General features: G+C 35.3%; 1 protein-coding gene across 1 annotated transcript in view; it reads right to left on the bottom strand.

Moving 5' to 3' along the window:
* Positions 1–16,246: 16,246 nt before the first annotated feature.
* Positions 16,247–19,727, bottom strand: part of ARL6 (ADP ribosylation factor like GTPase 6) — a 41,510-nt gene continuing 38,029 nt past the window's right edge. Inside the window, exon 9 of the mRNA XM_044913912.1 lies at positions 16,247–17,116. Within this exon, the coding sequence (XP_044769847.1) occupies positions 17,083–17,116 (34 nt within the window). The 3' untranslated portion in view covers positions 16,247–17,082. The remainder of the gene's footprint in view (positions 17,117–19,727) is intronic.

The following is a 19,727-nucleotide window of genomic DNA, read 5'->3' as shown; positions in this document are numbered from 1 at the left end:
CTAACTGTATCACTTGGGCAGGTTATACTTGGGGTCCAGGATAGATTTCACAAATCACAGCTCCAGAAGTATAGATCATAAAGTCCTGCAACTACAACCAGTTAAAACACCTATTGACACATATTCATATTAGAAATCTGTATTAGATAAAATTAATAAATTTATAATCAAATTTATAATTAGATAAAATCTATATTAGATAAAAAAGCAATATCAAAGCACATAGCAGTGCACAAAATACTGGGCCAACAATAGACATATAATTAATATATACTGTCTGATTTAGTGAGAAAATATTGCAATAAATGGGTGCTACTACATTGTGAATCATCAAATACTATGTGTAATATAAGAATATTCAAGGACTTTGGACTATCATACCAAAGATGAAAATACCTTTAAGTGAACTCTGCTACATTCTTCAAAATAATTGCATAATTAAAAGTACATGACAAAGATAAGGTATGAGAAATATACAGGTAGAGAAACTGTTAACACTGATTCTAACATGACCTACATAATGTGAGTTTACAGCTGCCAATTATTGACCAAGACAGGTCAGACCAGTAGTTCAGGCAGGAGAAGTCTTAACTACTAACCAAATACCTAATTTAGGACCAAAATCAAGTATATGCAAAAACTAGTTTGACAAGTTTGACATTCTTATTTAAATTGTCTTTCTTAATAGCTATTACCTTGGATTCACTCTAGAAGTTGTCAGGTCGGTGTTACTACTATTGTGAAATCCAGAAAGTCACTTGGCCCATCTTTATGATTATGGTTAAAGTGTTCCTGCCCCTAAAAATTGGCAGCAGTACTGTATTTTCTAATATTATATATGTAAATTTCAAGAATTCTGTAATTCATAAGTATATCCATATTCCCATAATGGTTGCAATTATCAATATATTCAGGTAGTCGATTTTTATATGAGTGAAGCAATTTCAGACTTTCTTTTCTGAAAATAAATTACACATCTGTTCTGGTTATTTTCATGGAGAATGCCATTTGCTTTATATTGCTATCTCATATAAAATTATTTTTATCTACACATAATTTTTATTTTGAAATTATTTCATACTTATTGAAAAATTACAATAGTATAAAGAACCTCTTTCATTTAATGAACGATTTGAAAGTATGTTGTCAAACTAATGTCCTATCACCCCTAAATAATTTGATGTATTACTTAATAAACATGACCATTGTCCTAAAATCCTAAATAACCAAAACATAACCCTCAAAATCAAGAAAGTAATGTTAATAAGTACTACCATCTTATCCTCAGACCCCATTCATGTTTTTCCAATTGTCTGATTAATGTCTTTCATGGCAAAGTGATCCAGTCCAGAATCACATATCACATTTGTCATGTCTCTGTAGTCTCCTTCATTCTGGAAAAGTTCCTCAGTCTCTTCTTGACTTTCATGGTTGTGACACTTTAAATGTTAAGGGCCAGTTTTTTGTTTGTTTGTTTGGTTTTGTTGGTTAGGGGTAATGGAGGCATCTCTATATTTGGTGTCTCCTTACAGTTAAATCCTTGTCTGGTGTTCCCTTATGGTTAAATTCAGGCTATGTTTTTTGGCAAAAATACCACAAAAGTAACGTTATGTTCTTCCTGGTGGTACATGATTTTCATTTGTCCTATTATGGATGATGTTTACTTGGATCAGTTGATGAATTCCATGTTAATTTATTAGCATTTTAACATACCTCTTTACATTTTAAAAATAGTTGCTATAGGGATTATAATATACATTTTTAATTTACACTGCCTACTAGAATTGATATTCGATCACTTCATGTACAATGTAGTTTTACAACTGTTTAGATCCTTTGTGATCCACCCTATCAGTTACACTGAAGTTGCCGTATGTCATTATATACCTATTATAAACCCTGTAAGAATATGCTCACTTTTTGCTCTAGACATCCACATGTACTTTAAGGACATTAAAGCAAAAAACAAAAACCTTTTATATTGACCCAAATATTTGCCATTTCATTGTTTTTATTGTTTCCTGAAAATTAATTTCCCTTTAGTATCATTTCCTTTCAGCCTGAAGAACTTTCTTATGATAGTGCAGAGCTGCTGGTAAAATTTTTTCTTAGTGTTCTATCTTATTATTCTGGATAATTTTTTTCTTTCCTTTCAACACTTTAAAGATCGTACTAGTCTTCTGGCATAGATCATTTCTGATAAGAAATCCAATAGTTTATATCACTTAGTATATAAGGTGGATTCCCTCCATCTGACCCTGGATATTTCTGAAATTTTCTTTGGTTTTCAACAATTTGCTATGATGTACCTAGGGGGTTTGTTTGTTTTGTTTTGTATTAACTCTGTTGGGGGTTTGCTGAGCTTTCTTAATCTATAAATTATGTCTTTCATTCAGTTTGGGAAATTTTCAGCCATTATTTCTTTAAAAATGTATTCTGCTCCAATCTCTTTCCTTTCCCTGTGGGACCCAACTACATATATGCAAAAATACTTTTGATATTATCCCACAGGATCCTGAGACTGTTCTTTTTTTTTCATATTTCTATCTCTCTTCTCCAGATGGGAAAATTTCTATTGATCTATATCTTCAAGTTTGCTAATTATTTCCTCTGTCATTTTTATTCTACAGTTAGTCTATGCCGTGATTTTTAAATGTCAGACATATTTTTCAGTTCTAGAATTTCATTTAGTTTTCTTTAATATTTTCTATTTTTCTGCTGAAAATTTCTATTTATAAGCATTTTTCCCTTTACCCCACTGAGATAAGTTACTACAGCTGCCTTTAAGTCCTCATCTGATCATTCCATTTGAGTCACCCCAGTGTTGACCTCTTATCTTTTCCTTTGGAAAATGGTTTTCTGGTCATAGTTTTCTGGTTCTTCATATGTCAAGTAAATTTGGATTGTCAGACATTTTGTCTCTTGGATATTTTGAATGTCATGCTGTAGAGACTGTGGATTTTATTATATAATTCCAAATTCTACTATATATTTCCATTTTTATTTTAAAGAGACATTAAGATGTTTAAACTCACACTGCAAACTTAGCCTTGCTGATTGTGGACAGTGTATCAAATCTCAGTTCATTATTTTAGCCCTAGGTATAACCTGCTTTGAGTCTGCCTTGCTTGTGCCTGGTTTGGGACTCAGCCAGACACTTGGGAATGTTTATACCTAGAATTTTAGACTCCCATTTTCTGGATCTATCCTTTACTGAATGTTCTTCCCTTCACTTTGCAGTGGCTTTGGTTGTCCCATGCTCTGTCCTCTTTTCTTCAGGGCAAAAATATGGCAAGTTTTCTGTCAGGGGCTTAGCAGCCCAGAATTTTAGTTATGTCTGTGGCCTGTTCTCAGACTAAAAGCCTCAAAATAGGGAGGCACCTGGCTGGTTCAGTTGGTAGAACATATGACTCTTGATCTCAGGGTTGTGAGTTCAAGATCCATGATGGGCATAATAAGGAAATAAAATTGGAATGTTAGTGAAGGTTAATACTGTGTTAATTAAAAAAAAATATTATTCAGTGATTAACTATTTTTAACTATTCTTAAGCTTCTAACCATGAGGACTGGGCTAGTAATATAGGATCTTTTTCATTGTTTTTTTTTTTTTTTAAAGATTTTATTTATTTGAGAGAGAGAGAATGAAAGACAGAGAGCACGAGACGGGGGGAGGGTCAGAGGGAGAAGCAGACTCCCTGACAAGCAGGGAGCCCGACGCGGGACCCAATCCCGGGACTCCAGGATCATGACCTGAGTGGAAGGCAGTCGCGTAACCAACTGAGCCACGCAGGCGCCCCTTTTTCATTGTTTTAAAAATAAGTTGAGACTGAATTATGCTTCCTCTTCTGTGCTTTCTTTTGGATCATTTGAACATATTTCAGTATTTCATTTTAACTTATTTATTATATTTTTGATTTTATTTCTTTATATAATTTTTTAGTGCCTTCTTTAGATATTACAACAATCAGGGACACCTGACTGGCTCAGTTGATAAAATGTGTGGCTCTTGATCTTGGGATTGTGAGTTTGAGCCCCACATTGGGTGTGGAGATTACTTTAAAAAAAAAATCTTTAAGGGGGGTGGAGGGATGGGTTAGCCTGGTGATGGGTATTAAAGAGGGCACGTACTGCATGGAGCACTGGGTGTTATACGCAAACAATGAATCATGGAACACTACATCAAAAACTAATGATGTAATGTATGGTGATGAACATAATAAAAAAAATCTTTAAAAGCAATTACAACAACCATACTTTTCACGGTCCACTTAGAAAAAATACTTTTTTCATTTCAAGAATTATGTAGAAAGAAACATATTTGACTCTGTATTCTCCCCCTTTATTTTGTAGTTGTATTATATATTACATCTATATAAATTGAAACCCCCATAAGACTTTTTTACTGTCAAATATGTTTTAAAGAACACAGGATGTTAAGGTTCCTTCTGGTATCATTTTCCTTCTGTTTAAAGAATTTCCTTTAGTAATTCTTTTAGAGCAGGTTTGGTGGCAATAAATGCTTTTGCTTTCCATAATTCTGGGAGTATATTTCGTCTTTATTCTCAAAGGATATTTTTGCTGAAATATTATTATTCCAATGTTGATATTTTTTTAAAAAAGCATTTTAAAAATAGCCTCAATGATTTCTGATGAGGAATCAGCAGTCATTTGAAATGATGTTTCCCTATAAATTATGTGTCATTTTCTCTGGATGCCTTCAAACTGAACTTCTGAAATCTGTATGCTATGCCCTTCATCAAATTTGGTAAGTTTTTAGCTATTATTACTTAAAATACTTCTTATGCTCTTTACTCTTTCCTACTTCTGGGGATACTACTTACAAGACAGTGGACTTTTTGATGTTGCCCTACAGTTCCATAAGGCTCTGTTCATTTTTTTAATTCAATCTTTTTTTTTTTCTTTTTATTCAAACTGGATCATTTCTATCAATCTACCTTCACATTCATGGAGTCTTTCCTCTGTCATTTTCCTTCATTCTTTTTAGGTTTTTATTTTAATTCCAACTAGTTAACATACAGTATTGTATTAGTTTCAGGTGTACAATATAGTGATTCAACAGTTTTATATATCACCCAGTGCTCATCATAAGTGCGCTCCTTAATCCCTATCACTTATTTAACCCAACCCCCTACACCCCTCCCCTCTGGTAACCATCAGTTTGTTCTCTATAAATAAAAGTCTTTTTTTTTTATTTGTGTATTTCCCTTTGCTCATTTGGTTTGTTTCTTAAATTCCACATATGGGTGAAATTGTATGGTATTTGTCTTTCTCTGACTGACTTATTTCACCTAGCATTATATTCTCCGGCTCCATCCATGTCATTGCAAATGGCAAGATTTTATTCTTTTCTATGGCTGAATAGTATTCCATTATATATTCACACACATCACATCTTTACTGATGGACACTTGGGCTGCTTCCATATCTTGGCTATTATAAACAATGATATTATAAACATAGGGGTGCACGTATCCTTTCAAATTAGTGTTCTTGTATTCTTTGGATAAATACCCAGTAGTGCATTGCTGGATTGCAGGGTAGTTCTATTTTTAACTTTTTGAGGGAACTCCATACCGTTTTCCAAGTGGCTGTACCAGTTTGCATTCCCTACCAACAGTGTAAGAGGGATCCTTTTTCTCCACATCCTCGCCAACACCAATTGTTTCTTGTGTTGTTGATTTTAGCTATTCTGACAGGTGTGAGGTGATATCTCATTGTAATTTTTATTTGCATTTCCCTGATGGTAAGTGATGATGAGCATCTTCTCATATTGTCTGTTGGTCATGTGTATGTCTTCTTTGGAGAAATATCCGTTCATGTCTTCTGCCCATATTTTAACTGGATTATTTGTTTTAGGTTGTTAAGTTCTTTATGTATTTTGGATACTAATGCTTTATTGTTTATGTCATTTGCAAATATTTTCTCCCATTTCATAGGTTGCCTTTTAGTTTTGTTGATGGTTTTCTTCACTGTGCAGAAGCTTTTCATTCTGATTTAGTCCCAACAGTTTTTTTTGCTTTTGTTTCCCTTGCCTCTGGAGACAAATCTAGAAAAAAGTTGCTATGGCTAATGTCAAAGAAGTTACCTAGGATTTTAATGGTTTCAGGTCTCACCTTTAGGTCTTTAATCCATTTTGAATGTATTTTTGTGTATGGTGTAAGAAAGTGGTCCAGTTTCTTTCTTTTGTTTGTTGCTATCTAGTTTCCCCACCATTTGTTGAAGAGACTTTTTCCCATTGTGTATTTTTTCCTGCTTTGTTGAAGATTAATTACCATACAGTTGTGGGTTTATTTCTGATTTTTCTATTCTGTTCCATTGATCTATGTGTCTATTTTTATGCCAGTAGCATATTATTCTGATTACTACACTTTTGTAATATAACTTGAAGTCCAGAATTGTGATGCCTCCAGCTTTGCTTTTCTTTTTTCAAGATGGTTTTGGCTATTCAGGGTCTTTTCTGGTTCCATACAAATTTTAGAATTGTTTGTTCTAGTTCTGTGAAAAATGCTGTTGGTATTTTGATAGGGATTGCATTAAATGTGTAGATTGCTTTGGATAGTATAGAACAATATTTGTTCTTTCAATCCATGAGCATGGGATACCTTTCCATTTCTTTGTGTCATCTTCCATTTCTTTCATCGGTGTTTTAAGTTTTCAGAGTACAGGTCTTTTACCTCTTTGGTTAGGTTTATTCCTAGGTATCTTATTATTTTTGGTACAATTGTAAATGGGATTGTTTTATTAATTTCTCTTTCTGCTACTTCATTATTGGTGTATAGAAATGCAACAGATTTCTGTACATTGATTTTGTATCCTGCAACTTTACTGAATTTGGTTACCAGTTCCAGCAGATTTTTGGCGGAATCTTTTGGGTTTTCTATATGCAGTATCATGTCATCTGCAAATAGTAAAAAGTTTTTCTTCTTCTTTACATTTACTTCCTTCTTTACCTTTAATACCCCACTTACATCAATGGACAGATCATCTAAATAGAAAATCAACAAGGAAACAATGGCTTTGAATGACACACAGGAACAGATGAATTTAACAGATATATTCAGAATATTCCAGCCTAAAACAGCAAAATATGCATTCTTTTCAAGTGCACATGGAAATTCCCCCCGAATAGATCACGTATTAGCCCACAAAACCAGCCTCACAAATTCAAGAAGATCAAAGTCCTACCATGCATCTTTTCTGACCACACGCTATAAAACTAGAAGTCAATACCCAGGAAAAATCTGGAAAGACCACAAATACATGGAGGTTAAATAACATGTTACTGAACAATGAATGGGTCAACCAGGAAATAAAAGAAGAAAAAAAATAGTACACGGAAACAAATGAAAATGAAAACACAATGGCCCAAATTCTGGGATGCAGCAAAACCAGTTTTTTGTTGTTGCTATTGTTGTTGTTTTAGCGAGAGGGTTAGCAGGTTGGGTGGGGGGACAGAGAAAGAGAGAGAGAGAGAGAATCTTAAGCAGGTTCCACACCGGGCACAGAGCTTGACGCAGGGCTTGATCTCATTACCAAGATCATGACCTGAGCCGAAATCAAGAGTGGGACGCTTAACTGACTGCGCCACCCAAGCACGCTGCAAAAGCAGTTCTAAGAGGGAAGTTTATAGAATAAGGCCTATCTCAAGAAACTAGAAAAATGCGAAATCAACAACCTAACCTTGCTCCTAAAGGAGCTAGACAAAGAACAAACAAAACCTAAAATGAGTAGAAATAAGGGAATAATAGAGATTAGAGCAGAAATAAATAATATAGAAACTAAAAAAACAATAGATCAATGAAACCAGGAACTGGTTCCAGTTCTCTGGGGCTCCCTTTTTTGATCTGCCAGCTAGAAAGCTGGTGCTTTATGTACCTTACTCTGCCATGCTCTTCCTTTGAATGTGCCCTTGTCTGGGGCCAAGTGGTGGGAAAACAGAACAAAAGGAATGAGCATTTGCCACAACTTCTTAGGACCATAAGGACTCTGACTGTAGAGGGCGGTTTCTCCTCTTCAGAATTCACCAAACTAACTTTGCTGTGAGTTTCCCACTGCCACTGTTGCTATTGTTGCTGTTAAGTACTTGAGATTGTTTGGGGGTTCATGCACAACAAAGGGTAGAAAAGAACTCAGTATTTTCTTAACTTTTGCTGATCATTAGCAAACTCCTTTCCCACTCTTTGAGCTGGAATTTCTCCTGGAGCTCTGTCTGCACAGAAGCTCAGTTCTGGGTTTTAAGCAGCTTTAAGCCCAGGTAGTGGGGACACCGTAGGAAAAAAAAAATGGGCATAGTCACTGCTACCTGATGGCACATTAAATTCTGGTCTTCTTCAATCTTCCCGCTACTATTTATTTCTCAGTCCTCAAGTTGTTGCTAGTTGCCCATGCATTCAAATAGCTGGTCTATGCAGGTTTTACCATTTCATTCAGAGGGGGGATAGGGTGGAGTGTGCTTACTCCAACTTACCCAGAACTAGAACTTCCAAGGTAATTTTTTTTTTTTAAAGATGTATTTATTTGTTTTAGAGAGGGAGAGAGAGAGTGAGCCCTCGTGAGCAGGGTTAGGGGCAGAGGGAGAATGAGAGAGAATCTCAAGCAGACTCCCCGCTGAGCATGGAGCCCCACTCAGGGCTCGATCTCACGACCTCAGCTGAAATCAAGAGTTGGATGCTCAACTGACTGAGCCACCCAGGCGTTCCCTTCCAAGGTCGCTTTTGATCACCTATCACTATGCTTACTTGTGGGTGGCTTTTATGTTCTTCAAAATCCTAGGACTTTGGGATGTGGATAGTGGAGGAGACTCTGGAGATGGGAGTAGGAGTATTTGAGAAATCTCTGATTTTTCTACTCAGTTTGCTGTGAACTTAAATCTGCTCTAAAAATAAAGTCTATTTTAAAAGTGAAAAAAAAAAAATCGCAGGGTAGTGCTTCTCAAACTTCAGTGCATGTATTTTACCAAAGGTGACTCTGATCAAAATTTGAGAACAGTATTGGATATAACTTGGGTTCCTCAGAAAGCATTGTTGAGGCAGAGGAACACTGGGCTGTTACTTTGTTAGGAAGTAAAGTTATGGAAAAAGGAGAATGAAGCAGGATAAGAGAGACAATCTGAGGTGTTACTGAGCGGACCACTAAGTGTGACTAATTGTTAGATTCAGAGGAATCATCCCAGAAGCTATATATAGTGTCCCAAGATTGTCTGTGATGAATGGGAAATATAGAAAGATGGAAGAGTTTATTCACTGGCTCCTTTCTCCCACTGGCCAAAGGTTCCCCTGCTGGGTTAGGTATGTTTTGGAACGGTGGTGGTGAGGGCGTGGAAGCAAAAACAGGAAGCTCTAAATCAGGAAATGAGGGATGTAGGGCACTGTCAAGTTGTACCTACATATGATGACTGGAACCTACAAGCAGCGGCATTAATAAGAGTGAGCCTGAGAGAATCTGAAATGGCTTATAAAACTCGTCTAAAACAATACCTTAAAAAAGTAAAGATATCTGTCAGACTGCAGTACCTGGGTGGCTCAGTTAGTTAAGCATCTGCCTTCAGCTCAGGTCGTGATCCCAGAGTCCTGGGATTGAGCCCCGAGTCGGGCCCCCCACTCAGTAAGGAGTCTGTTTCTCTCTCCCCCCTTGCCCCTCTCCCCTACTCGTGTTCTCTCTCGCTCGCTCTCAAATAAAATTCTTAAAAAAAAAAAAAAAGAAAGAAATCTGTCATAATCACTTGTTTAGTTTTAGGTATGAAACTACAAAGAATTTGTCATATTTTTCACCATCGGTTCTTTTTGGGTGAGGCTAGGCTCTGGTTACCTAGTTATTCCCAGTGAATTTCTTTGGCCCTTATTGAAGAAATTAGCCATCTGGAAGTTTCCAGGTGATCTCAACTGAACCACATGAAAGTGCTATCATTCAGCTTCTTTGGGCCTACAAAATGGCAATGTCATATGGTTCAATTTAATAGAATATGTTAAGACTTTCCATAGGGAACCCTAGGAACTGATACATCTGTTTAGAAAACGTTTAAGATAGAAATCAGCAGAGAATAGGATCTTGGATGGTAAGTGGATATTCAAAACAGGAGTGACCAAGATGTACAAAAAAGAAATGTATCAGCTTCCTCAATAAAGGATTATAGTAAGAGATTCAAACATTCAAAACATAATTGTTGCCCTTCCAAACGAAGCTCATGCACATCTCCCTAAAATAAATAGAGCCAAAGTCAAATGATTTTGTTTTGGGGAAAACAAAATCATTTTTCTAAATATAATATAGGCTGTAAAGAACCTTACATTATTATGCAGACCCCATCAATCCTTAATGTGTTCACTATCCGGCTTCCAGGCTGTGCCCTGGGCTTACTAGGAACAAGCAACTATACTATTAGCCATCTATTCATTGATGTCTACACAGATTTGGAAGCAATCTGAAATCACTTTTCTGAAAGTTGGCCCAGATCAGACTTTTATCCAGGGCACCACTGCCCCCTCCGACTCCATACTATTCTCTGTAAGAAGGCAGAAAAGGATTTGGGTTCTTTCTTTATAATTAGAATTTATACTTGTAGTTACACTATTACATTTTTCTGCTTGCAGTTGATTACAGGATTATCTCAGTAAATGCATATATACTGATATTAATTTAGGTCTTTTGAAAAACAATTTGAAGTAGGGCTAAAGAAAAAAGATGAAAAAAAATAAATTAAATGAATAATCTCAAGGTTTCCTTAGAATAAGACACTCTCATTACAATTTTTCATTTTGTTGTAAAGTGACCTTAGTATGTAGCTACTCTTTTTCAGTTTGTTTCTGGGAGGTAGAATACATAAGACTGATATTGAAATAAATCTAATAAAAATAAGGATGTAATTAAGTTAAGCACAGGGTAGTGTATAACCTTTCAACCTAAATAAGGTCTTCTTTGCAGTGCTAGTAATTCTGCTGATACATTAAAAGGACATACAATTGCAGGGTTCCTAACCATAGTTGCTGTTTGAATGCTATTTTATGTAGGGCCCTATTCATAGAAAGACTACGAAAATGCCTACTTACTATTGAGTGGAAGCCTCAGGCTTGTTCTAAACTCTTTTAAGAAAGAACTATAGTCTATTTCTTAAGTTTATATTCATTTCCCATATAGAAAAGTTCTGTGTTGAGTACTGAATATCTCTGCTTGTTATATCTGAAGATCTAATTAGCAGAAAAGCATTGCTTCTTGCTTTTATAGAGACCAATATCCCCTTTTAATCAGGAAACATATCACTGACATTTAAGAACTAGTCCTGTTTCAGATACAGTATTTCATAACAGAAAAACTAATTTTTAACATTAACAAGATCCCATGGTGACATAGGGTTTTGAAAATTTTTTTAATTTTGTTCTTAAAAAATCTTGTCCTGCTATGCATAAATGAAATAAAATTATTCATAGTATAGGGGTTTTACAATGTAAAAAGGATAAGTTATATTTTGTGAATGTATAAACTTACTGAATTAGCAGATAGTATTTAAGACATTAATAATCCAGCATCTAAAAATAGATTAAAACTCTATCAAATAAACAGTAAGGTTTCCAGAAATGACAAGAATTGATATATCACATTTAAAAGTTATAAAAACAAATAACAAAATTAAAAAAAAACCTAAAACATGGTAAGAATAACATATTTGCAAGATAGATCTATGAATCTGCCCGAGAAAGCCCAAGGAGAAAAGTTAATGATCACTGGGGTGAGAGAAGTGTGAACATGTGTGCACATGCTCACACACACACACACACAGTACACTAGGCTAAGATAGAGCTTGAATGTGAAATTGGCTTTAACTGCCAAAAGTAATGATTACATTTAATTGGAAGAAGCATAAACCTATTTCAGTAATAGTTTACTACATTAAGGTATTTCATAGAATATTTGGAATAATTTATAAACTTTTCCAAAAGAGAATGAGAGAAAGAGAGACTAAGTTGAGATCTCATCCTTTATGGATGGATATATGCTGTGTTTACTAGTCACATGGCAAAAACTTAGAAGATGCAGGCATAACCATGAAGTTTGTAATTAAGAAAATATTTTTAGCTATAGTTGTTACTTGTGGTCACTTAACTTAAAATGCCTATCCACGGGGTGCCTGGGTGGCTCGGTCGGTTAAGTGTCCAACTCTTGACTTCAGCTCAGGTCATGATTTCATGGGTCATGGGATCGAGCCCCACATGGGGCTCCCCGCTTGGCGGGGAGTCGGCTTGAGATTCTCTCTCTCCCTCTGCTCCTCCACTGACTTGTGCTCTCTCTAAAAATAAATAAATCTTTAAAAAAATGCATATCCACAAATTGAATCATAAATGTTTCCACATTTTACCATATATATTTCAAGATTATCAACACTAGTTATCATTGACGTCAAAATGCTGATAAAAGTCATTGGGAAATCTGGAAGGTCAAGCCACATGCTTGGGATAACTTTGTGTGTGGTTATACTTTAAAATATTAACATGTCCACGGGTGCCTGGCTGGCTCAGTGGGTTAAGTGGTTAAGTGTATGACTCTTGGTTTTGGCTCAGGTCGTGATCTCAGAATGGCGACTCAGCATGGAGTCCACTTAGGACTCTCTCCCTTTCCCTTTGCCCCTCCCCCACCACGCGTGCACTTGCTCTAATAAATCAATCTTTAAAATATTAACATGTCTGATGTTTCAGAATCTTCCCAATGTGTTGCTACTCATTTAAAGAAAAGGAAGGAAAGACTTTAGAAGGCCAGGACATCAATCTTACCAGGGGAGAAAAAAAGATTTCAAAGAGCATTACTTTTTAGGCATTTGAATCTATTTTTCATACTTCACATAATTATTTAAGAAAGAAGTAATTTCAAATTGTTCTATTCCATTTTAGAAAATCTTCAGCTTTTTGACAAACCTCATAGAGGTTAAGAACATAGATTCTGGAAACAGATTGTCTAGGCTCAAAATCCAGGGTCCCCTATTGCACTATAACAGGGGTTGACCATTTTTATGTAAAGCCTCAGAGTGTAAATAATTTTATGCATTGTGAATCACATTACAGTATCTGTCGCTCCTTCTTTTTTTCTTAATTAATCCTTTAAAAATATAAAATTATTAGCTCAAGGGCCATACAGAACCAGACTGGTAGTTTGCTGACACCTGATCTATATAACAGAGATAATAACATCTATTTCATAGGGTTGTCAAGAGGATTAAATGAATTAATACATGTAAAGTGCTTGGAAAGTTCCTGGCACATAGTAAAAGCTATAAAAATGTTTATTATTGGGGTGCCTGGGTGGCTCAGTCGGTTGGGCGTCTGCCTTCAGCTTAGGTCATGATCCCGGGTCCTGGGATGGAGTCCCGCATTGGGCTCTCTGCTCGACAGGGAGCCTGCTTCTCCCTCACACTCTCCCTCTGTGCTTTCTCTCTCTCAAGTAAATAAAATCTTTAAAAAAAAAAAAAAAGTACTTTAAAAAAATGTTTATTATTACTACTACGTATTTAACCAAATTTTGATTTCAAAATACCTACTATTCCTTTATGACTTGTATGTAGCATTACTTGGTGACTTCAAATTTGGAGAAGGATTTAATTTGTCCCTCTTGGTTTATTCTAAATCACCAGAAAAGGTTTAGCATTGTACGCTGATGAAACTCCAAGTGTGGCATTAAAATTGAGTGATCAGAAGGAAGAGTCAGTAATGGTCCTGAGGCAGTCCCTTGCAAATCCCAGCAGGAGCATCCTTAGTGAGAAAGATTCACTATGAAAATATCATAACTAAGTTACTTGAAACATTCAATTAAACACAATAACCAATTTTCTATTATTACAGTATTTCTCTGCAGCCAAAGAAACGGACAAACCTATTTTAAATCTATTTAAGTGAACATTTAATCTGTTTTATTTTTTAAACTAAGAAGTAAGAGAATAATCAGAAAGCAGAAAATATGCATAGTTAAAATGCTACAGCATTTTAATGTACCAGAGTTACACATAGGATGTATTTGCCTTAAGTATTCTCGAGTAATTGCATATATTTATGGAAATCACAACGTGTTATGCTAAGAATTCCAAAGAAAAAAATAATTTGAGCAATCAAGAAATCATTCACAATTTTTAGCAGACAACCTATAAATGAAAAACAAATATATAAAACTCAGCTCTTTTGTGATTTACAAGGCAAAGGCTGAATAGGGCCACATATAAATATTTAAATGCAATACATACAATAAGATAAGTTTTGAACATTTTATGAAGTGTTTATATTGAAATATAGAGCTTAATGAATTACACTTTGTAACAGAGTGATATATAAACATGAAAAAACACTTGAGTTTTAATGCAATAAATTTTAATTGTATACTATGTTAAACACAAATGCAATAATCTCAGCTTATTCACACTTTTATGGCATCCTGTAGCCCAATGTGCTTCTATATAATCTTCACATGAAAATGTAGAGTAGAATAGATGTTTATAGATATGGAGATAATGGAAACTGAGGAAAAAGTCAGTACTTTTCTTCTAAATATTTGCATAGGTGTGAGTTACTGTAGTTTGTGGAATACCAATTAACTCAGTATCAGCATAGTTTTAAGAAGTATTTTTATTAGTTATATATACCCCGAGTTGAAAATCTGAAGTGTTTAGAGACTTAAAACAAGAAAAAATTAAAAACAAAACAAAACAGTAGTCACTCTTCTCTGACTTTCCCACCCCGTCCTGGTCTCCCACCACAATGAGAACTTTTTCAATCCTTTTAGCTATCCTTGTGGCAGATAGCTCTATATTTCCACTATCTGTTAATACTCCTGTCTCTTGAATTCATCTATCTTAAACAGATGGTTTGGTTCTAAATCCCAACACCAGCATTTACTAGTGACATTTAGCAAGTAACTTCTTTAGGTCTCTGTTTCCTTGTCTATAAAACAAATAATAAAACCTACCTACCACACAAGGTCATTGTGACAAAGAATGCAAAATCCAGTATGTGTAATAGTATCTAGCCCCAAAATACAGTGTTCATATAGTGATAGCTATTATTACTGTTATTGTTATTATAATAGTTCTGGTGGATAAGGATTTGAATTCTAATACACCCTTTTTCCATCCTCCTAAACTATTCTCCTATCCTCCTAAACTACAACATATAAGTATTTTGTTAAATTACAGTGTTTTCATGTCCTTTTTATATTTAAGGCAAGTCTAGATTAATGAGACTCTCACTTTGTATCCTCATCAAAACAATTTATGAGAGGCTTGCAAGCTAGCTAAAATGCTGGACTATTGGAATATTCTGGATAACTTTTGATTTGCTAAGTTCTAAACCACTGGGATTTTTGGACTAAGAGAAACTGAATTACAAAACTTTATTATAGTTTTAAAATGATTTTATTTATTTATTTTTTTTAAAGATTTTATTTATTTATTTGACAGTGAGACACAGCGAGAGAGGGAACACAAGCAGGGGGAGTAGGGGAGGGAGAAGTAGGCTTCTGCTGAGCAGGGAGCCCAATGCAGGGTTTGATCCCAGGACCCTGGGACTATGACCTGAGCTGAAGGCAGATGCTTAATGACTGAGCCACCCAGGCACCCCTAAAATGATTTTATTCAAATCTCTATGACACATACAGCAGTACCAGTTATGATAACACACCTAGTATTACTTACCTTTTGCCTCCTGTTTTTTTTTTTTTTTTTTTTTTAAGATTTTATTTATTTGAGAGAGAGAAAGAGATAGCGAGAGCACAAGTGGGGAGGAGAGGGAGAAGGACAGGGGGCTCCATGCCAGGACCCTGGGACTATGACCAAGCCGAAGGCAGATGATCAACCGATGAGCCACGCAGGCACCTCTTGCCTCCTGTTTTTATCATTTTCACAGCTAAGGACATTTAAGATGTTTTACACATTGTATATTACAGTTGTTCTTTATATCCAATGTTTTTCAGGATTGACACCATTGCTCTATATACTGTTTTCCAGTGGTTAATTTAAAATGAAAGCTTCTACTCAGAGTTCACAATGATAACTGGTCTCTAAGTTTTGAGAACTAACACAATTTGCATAGAGTAGATGCTGAGATGTGTCTAAAATTCTAAAGAACATTTTTGTAGCAGTTTATGCTCAGGAAAGACATAGTTTGGTGAGTCACAATCTATTTTAACAAAGACACATTTTAAAGAAACAAGAAGTCAGTTAAAATAATTATTGAAGAATCAGATTAATTCACTTCTATACATCTTAATCTTAAAATTCAAGATATTCATTCAGCCAATGAAATAAAATTGATACTGTGTATGAAAACGTTCTCAAAATCACCCTCATTAATTTTTAAGTTCTCTAAGGATAAAGAATATATCTTACTTATTTACCTTGTATCACCAGTGCCTAGGACAATGCCAGACTAGTGTAGGTACAGAGAGGTTCAATACACATTCACTGGATAAATAAATTCAGCTTAATTCAGTCTCAGATAATTTACAAATGCTTGACAGTAAAACACTAAATATTACGACAACACAGTGTTATTCTTTTCAGCGTAAACAAAGTACACTAGTTGGTACACTGCATATTATGTTTTATTGATAGTGACAAATAGTAAAAATTTTATGTATATATTAATTACCCATGGTCCCTTATAAATATTTAAAGTTCTTTTTCCAAGCACAATCATACTGCAAAGTCATATCATAAAACTAAATTTTAGAAGACAATTTAAAAAATAAAATGCATTAAAGATATTATAAATCATGATGAGATATTGAGATGGCTTATAAATCTGACTTTAAACATTCTAATTACAATCAAATGTAGACTTTTACCAAGAAGTTGATAATTCTGGGGGAAGGAGCCCTTCTGAGGAAAGATTTAGTTTTAATATAATTAATGGTCAGATTAGCATACCTGAAGTCCTATGTTCTTAAAAAGTTCATTCAGAATCCATAAATGCAAGCAGAAGATTATAAAGTCTTAGCATTCTTAGATGCACAAACATCTTTTAAAAAATTTGAAGTATTCAGTTTGCCTTAAGATACATTCCTTGAACTGAAAATTGTTGAGGTTTCCAAATACTATCTTCTCATGTCTTCACAGCCTGGATCTGATCTGATAACAAAAACCAAACAAAAAATTATCAGTCCCCACAGGCAAAATCCATTTTCTAAAGTAATCCAAGAAAAATCTATAAAAACACTATAGAAGCCTATGCACACATCTGTGTTTTTTTGTTTGTTTAAAGCACACACTGTAGTTTTTATTTCTGTCATTGTACATGCACACAGTTAAGAGTCAATTAGTTCTCCAAAGTTTGTATGAAAAATAGTCCCTTGGCTCAGGTCCTCTTTCTCCTTTTATAGGCAACCACTTCTTTTTTTTTTTTTTTTTTTTTTTTTTTTTTAAGATTTTATTTATTCATTTATTTGAGAGAGTGAGAGAGAGAGAGAGAGAGAGAGAGAGAGAGCACACGAGAGGGGGGAGGGTCAGAGGGAGAAGCAGACTCCCTGCCGAGCAGGGAGCCCGATGCGGGACTCGATCCCGGGACTCCAGGATCATGACCTGAGCCGAAGGCAGTCGCTTAACCAACTGAGCCACCCAGGCGCCCTATAGGCAACCACTTCTAACCCCTTAGGAGATTTACCTCTGTATCTCTAAATAATATACTTTTATCATTACTTTTTGAAATATCAGTTCCTTCAATGTAATATGAGGCTTCAGTTCTCACACACTCTACGCTGCTGCCCTGCAAGCCTCATTATGCTTCCAGCACTCCCATTCTTCTACCATAGTAATCTAGTCATCAATATGATGACTACGTACATGCTATTCACATCTGAGACAGGTTGTATCCCCCTCCCCGCTATTCCTTTCTTCTACATTTTGTTTTCCCTGTTTTAATAAGTGGGCCTCATTCTCCAATCCTGCCTGTCTGCTTAGTTTTTTAAGGTACTTAACACTAATTCATTCCCATTACTCCCACACTGTTTAAACCTTTATCATTACGAAGCACATTACATAGCCTATGAATTTCACTTTCTTGAAGAATTCTCCCTTAGTCTTCTAAAACTCTCTAATCTGGACCAGCTATTCTCTATGCTTGCCCAGCTATCTTCATAAGAGATCTTTCATTATCATTCTAGGATTTCATTATCTCTCATTATCATCCTGAGGATCCTTCCCAAACGCTCTTATACTGGTTTTCCTCTTTTGTGGTCTCTTATTTTCTCCCCTTGGTTTATTCCTTTGTCTTTGAAGAGTATACCTCTCAATGGCTACTTTAGTAAAAGGTATAGAAAGTACATTCTTGAGACTGTGAATGGCTGAAGATGTCTTAATTCTACAGTCACAATACACTGATACTGACTGAGCATATAGTTTCATTATTTTCTCCTTGGACTTTTCCAGGCATTGCCCAATTAACAGCTTCCAAATGTTGATGTTTAGAAGTCTGATGCGCATTTCTGCTTCCTTATCCTTTACATGAAACTTTACTTTCTTCCCAGGAAGCTTGTAGAATCTTCCATTGTCTTCAGTGTTGAAATTAAGTAATAGTGAGCCTTGTTGTGGTAATATTTTCATTTGCTGCACTGGGGTCTCAAGAGGCCTTTCAACTAAAAACTCATCAGTTTTGGAAAATACCATTTGGTGACTTATTTGATAAATTTTTTCCCCTCTATTTTCTCTCTTTGCTCATTCTAAAATTCCTGTTATTTGGGTATCGGGCCTCCTACTTTCTTTTCTTTCCAATCTTTATCTTTTTGCTCTACTTTCTGAGAGAATGCTTCTATTTTATCTTCTTTTTATTGAGTTTTCCATTTCTTCTGTTCTATTATTTTCCAAGAACTTTTTTTTTTTCCCCTTTGGTCCTTTTCAAGTAGCATCCCTGGTCATATTCATGAAAATAATACCTTTTCTTATCTCTTTGAGGATACTCCAATAGTTTCTTGAAATGTTTTCCCTTAAATATTCTACTTCCTCTAACCTGCTTTTTTGGTTTGTTGATGTTCCATAATTTATAATGTTTTGGTCCTCAAATGCCTGGTGATCCTTTGCCATCTTCTCATAAGTATGAATGAACATTATAAAGCTGACTGAAATTTCAATATGTGTGTGAGGCTTGTCAAATGTGGTCTTTATTCTAGTGTAGCTAGCTACACCATTTTCTTGGGAATCTTTGAGGTTAATACCTTTAGGTCTTTTCTCTCACTGGTCTGATTTCTTAAAGATGAGTTTCTATATCCTACCTACTGCCAGTGTCTTCTTGGAGAAGTAGGAGAAGGCAGAAGAGGATTATACTATTTGGTATAAAACTTTCAGTTATTCCTCATTTTCAGATCAGCACTGCCACACACAGTTGTGCTTGGTATACCCTAGTCAAGAGATACTCTGTTTAACTCTCTGCAAGAATAAACCTTCAATCTTTTTGGGGGGCAAGAAAGTATAACTGTCTCTCTTTTCAGCCCCACCTCACCCTTCTTTCCACTTCCCATCAATATCTGAGCCTTTGAGGGTATCTGCATTGTAAAGTGGGATGCTTTCCAGCTTTCCTCAGTGCTAGTTTAGAATTCACCATTCTCAGGTCTGTTAAGTCATTCAACATTCATCAGACATCCAGCTTCCAAAATTTCGTTGCCATTTTTGTCACTTCCATTTTTTTTTTTGCCCTTGTAGGACAATGTCTTTAAACAAAAGCCCCCTTTTACTGTTAGTAAGATTTGAG

Source organism: Neomonachus schauinslandi, chromosome 1 (genome assembly GCF_002201575.2).
Source record: "Neomonachus schauinslandi chromosome 1, ASM220157v2, whole genome shotgun sequence".
NCBI lineage: Eukaryota > Metazoa > Chordata > Mammalia > Carnivora > Phocidae > Neomonachus > Neomonachus schauinslandi.
This window is presented reverse-complemented; position numbering and strand designations above follow the sequence as displayed.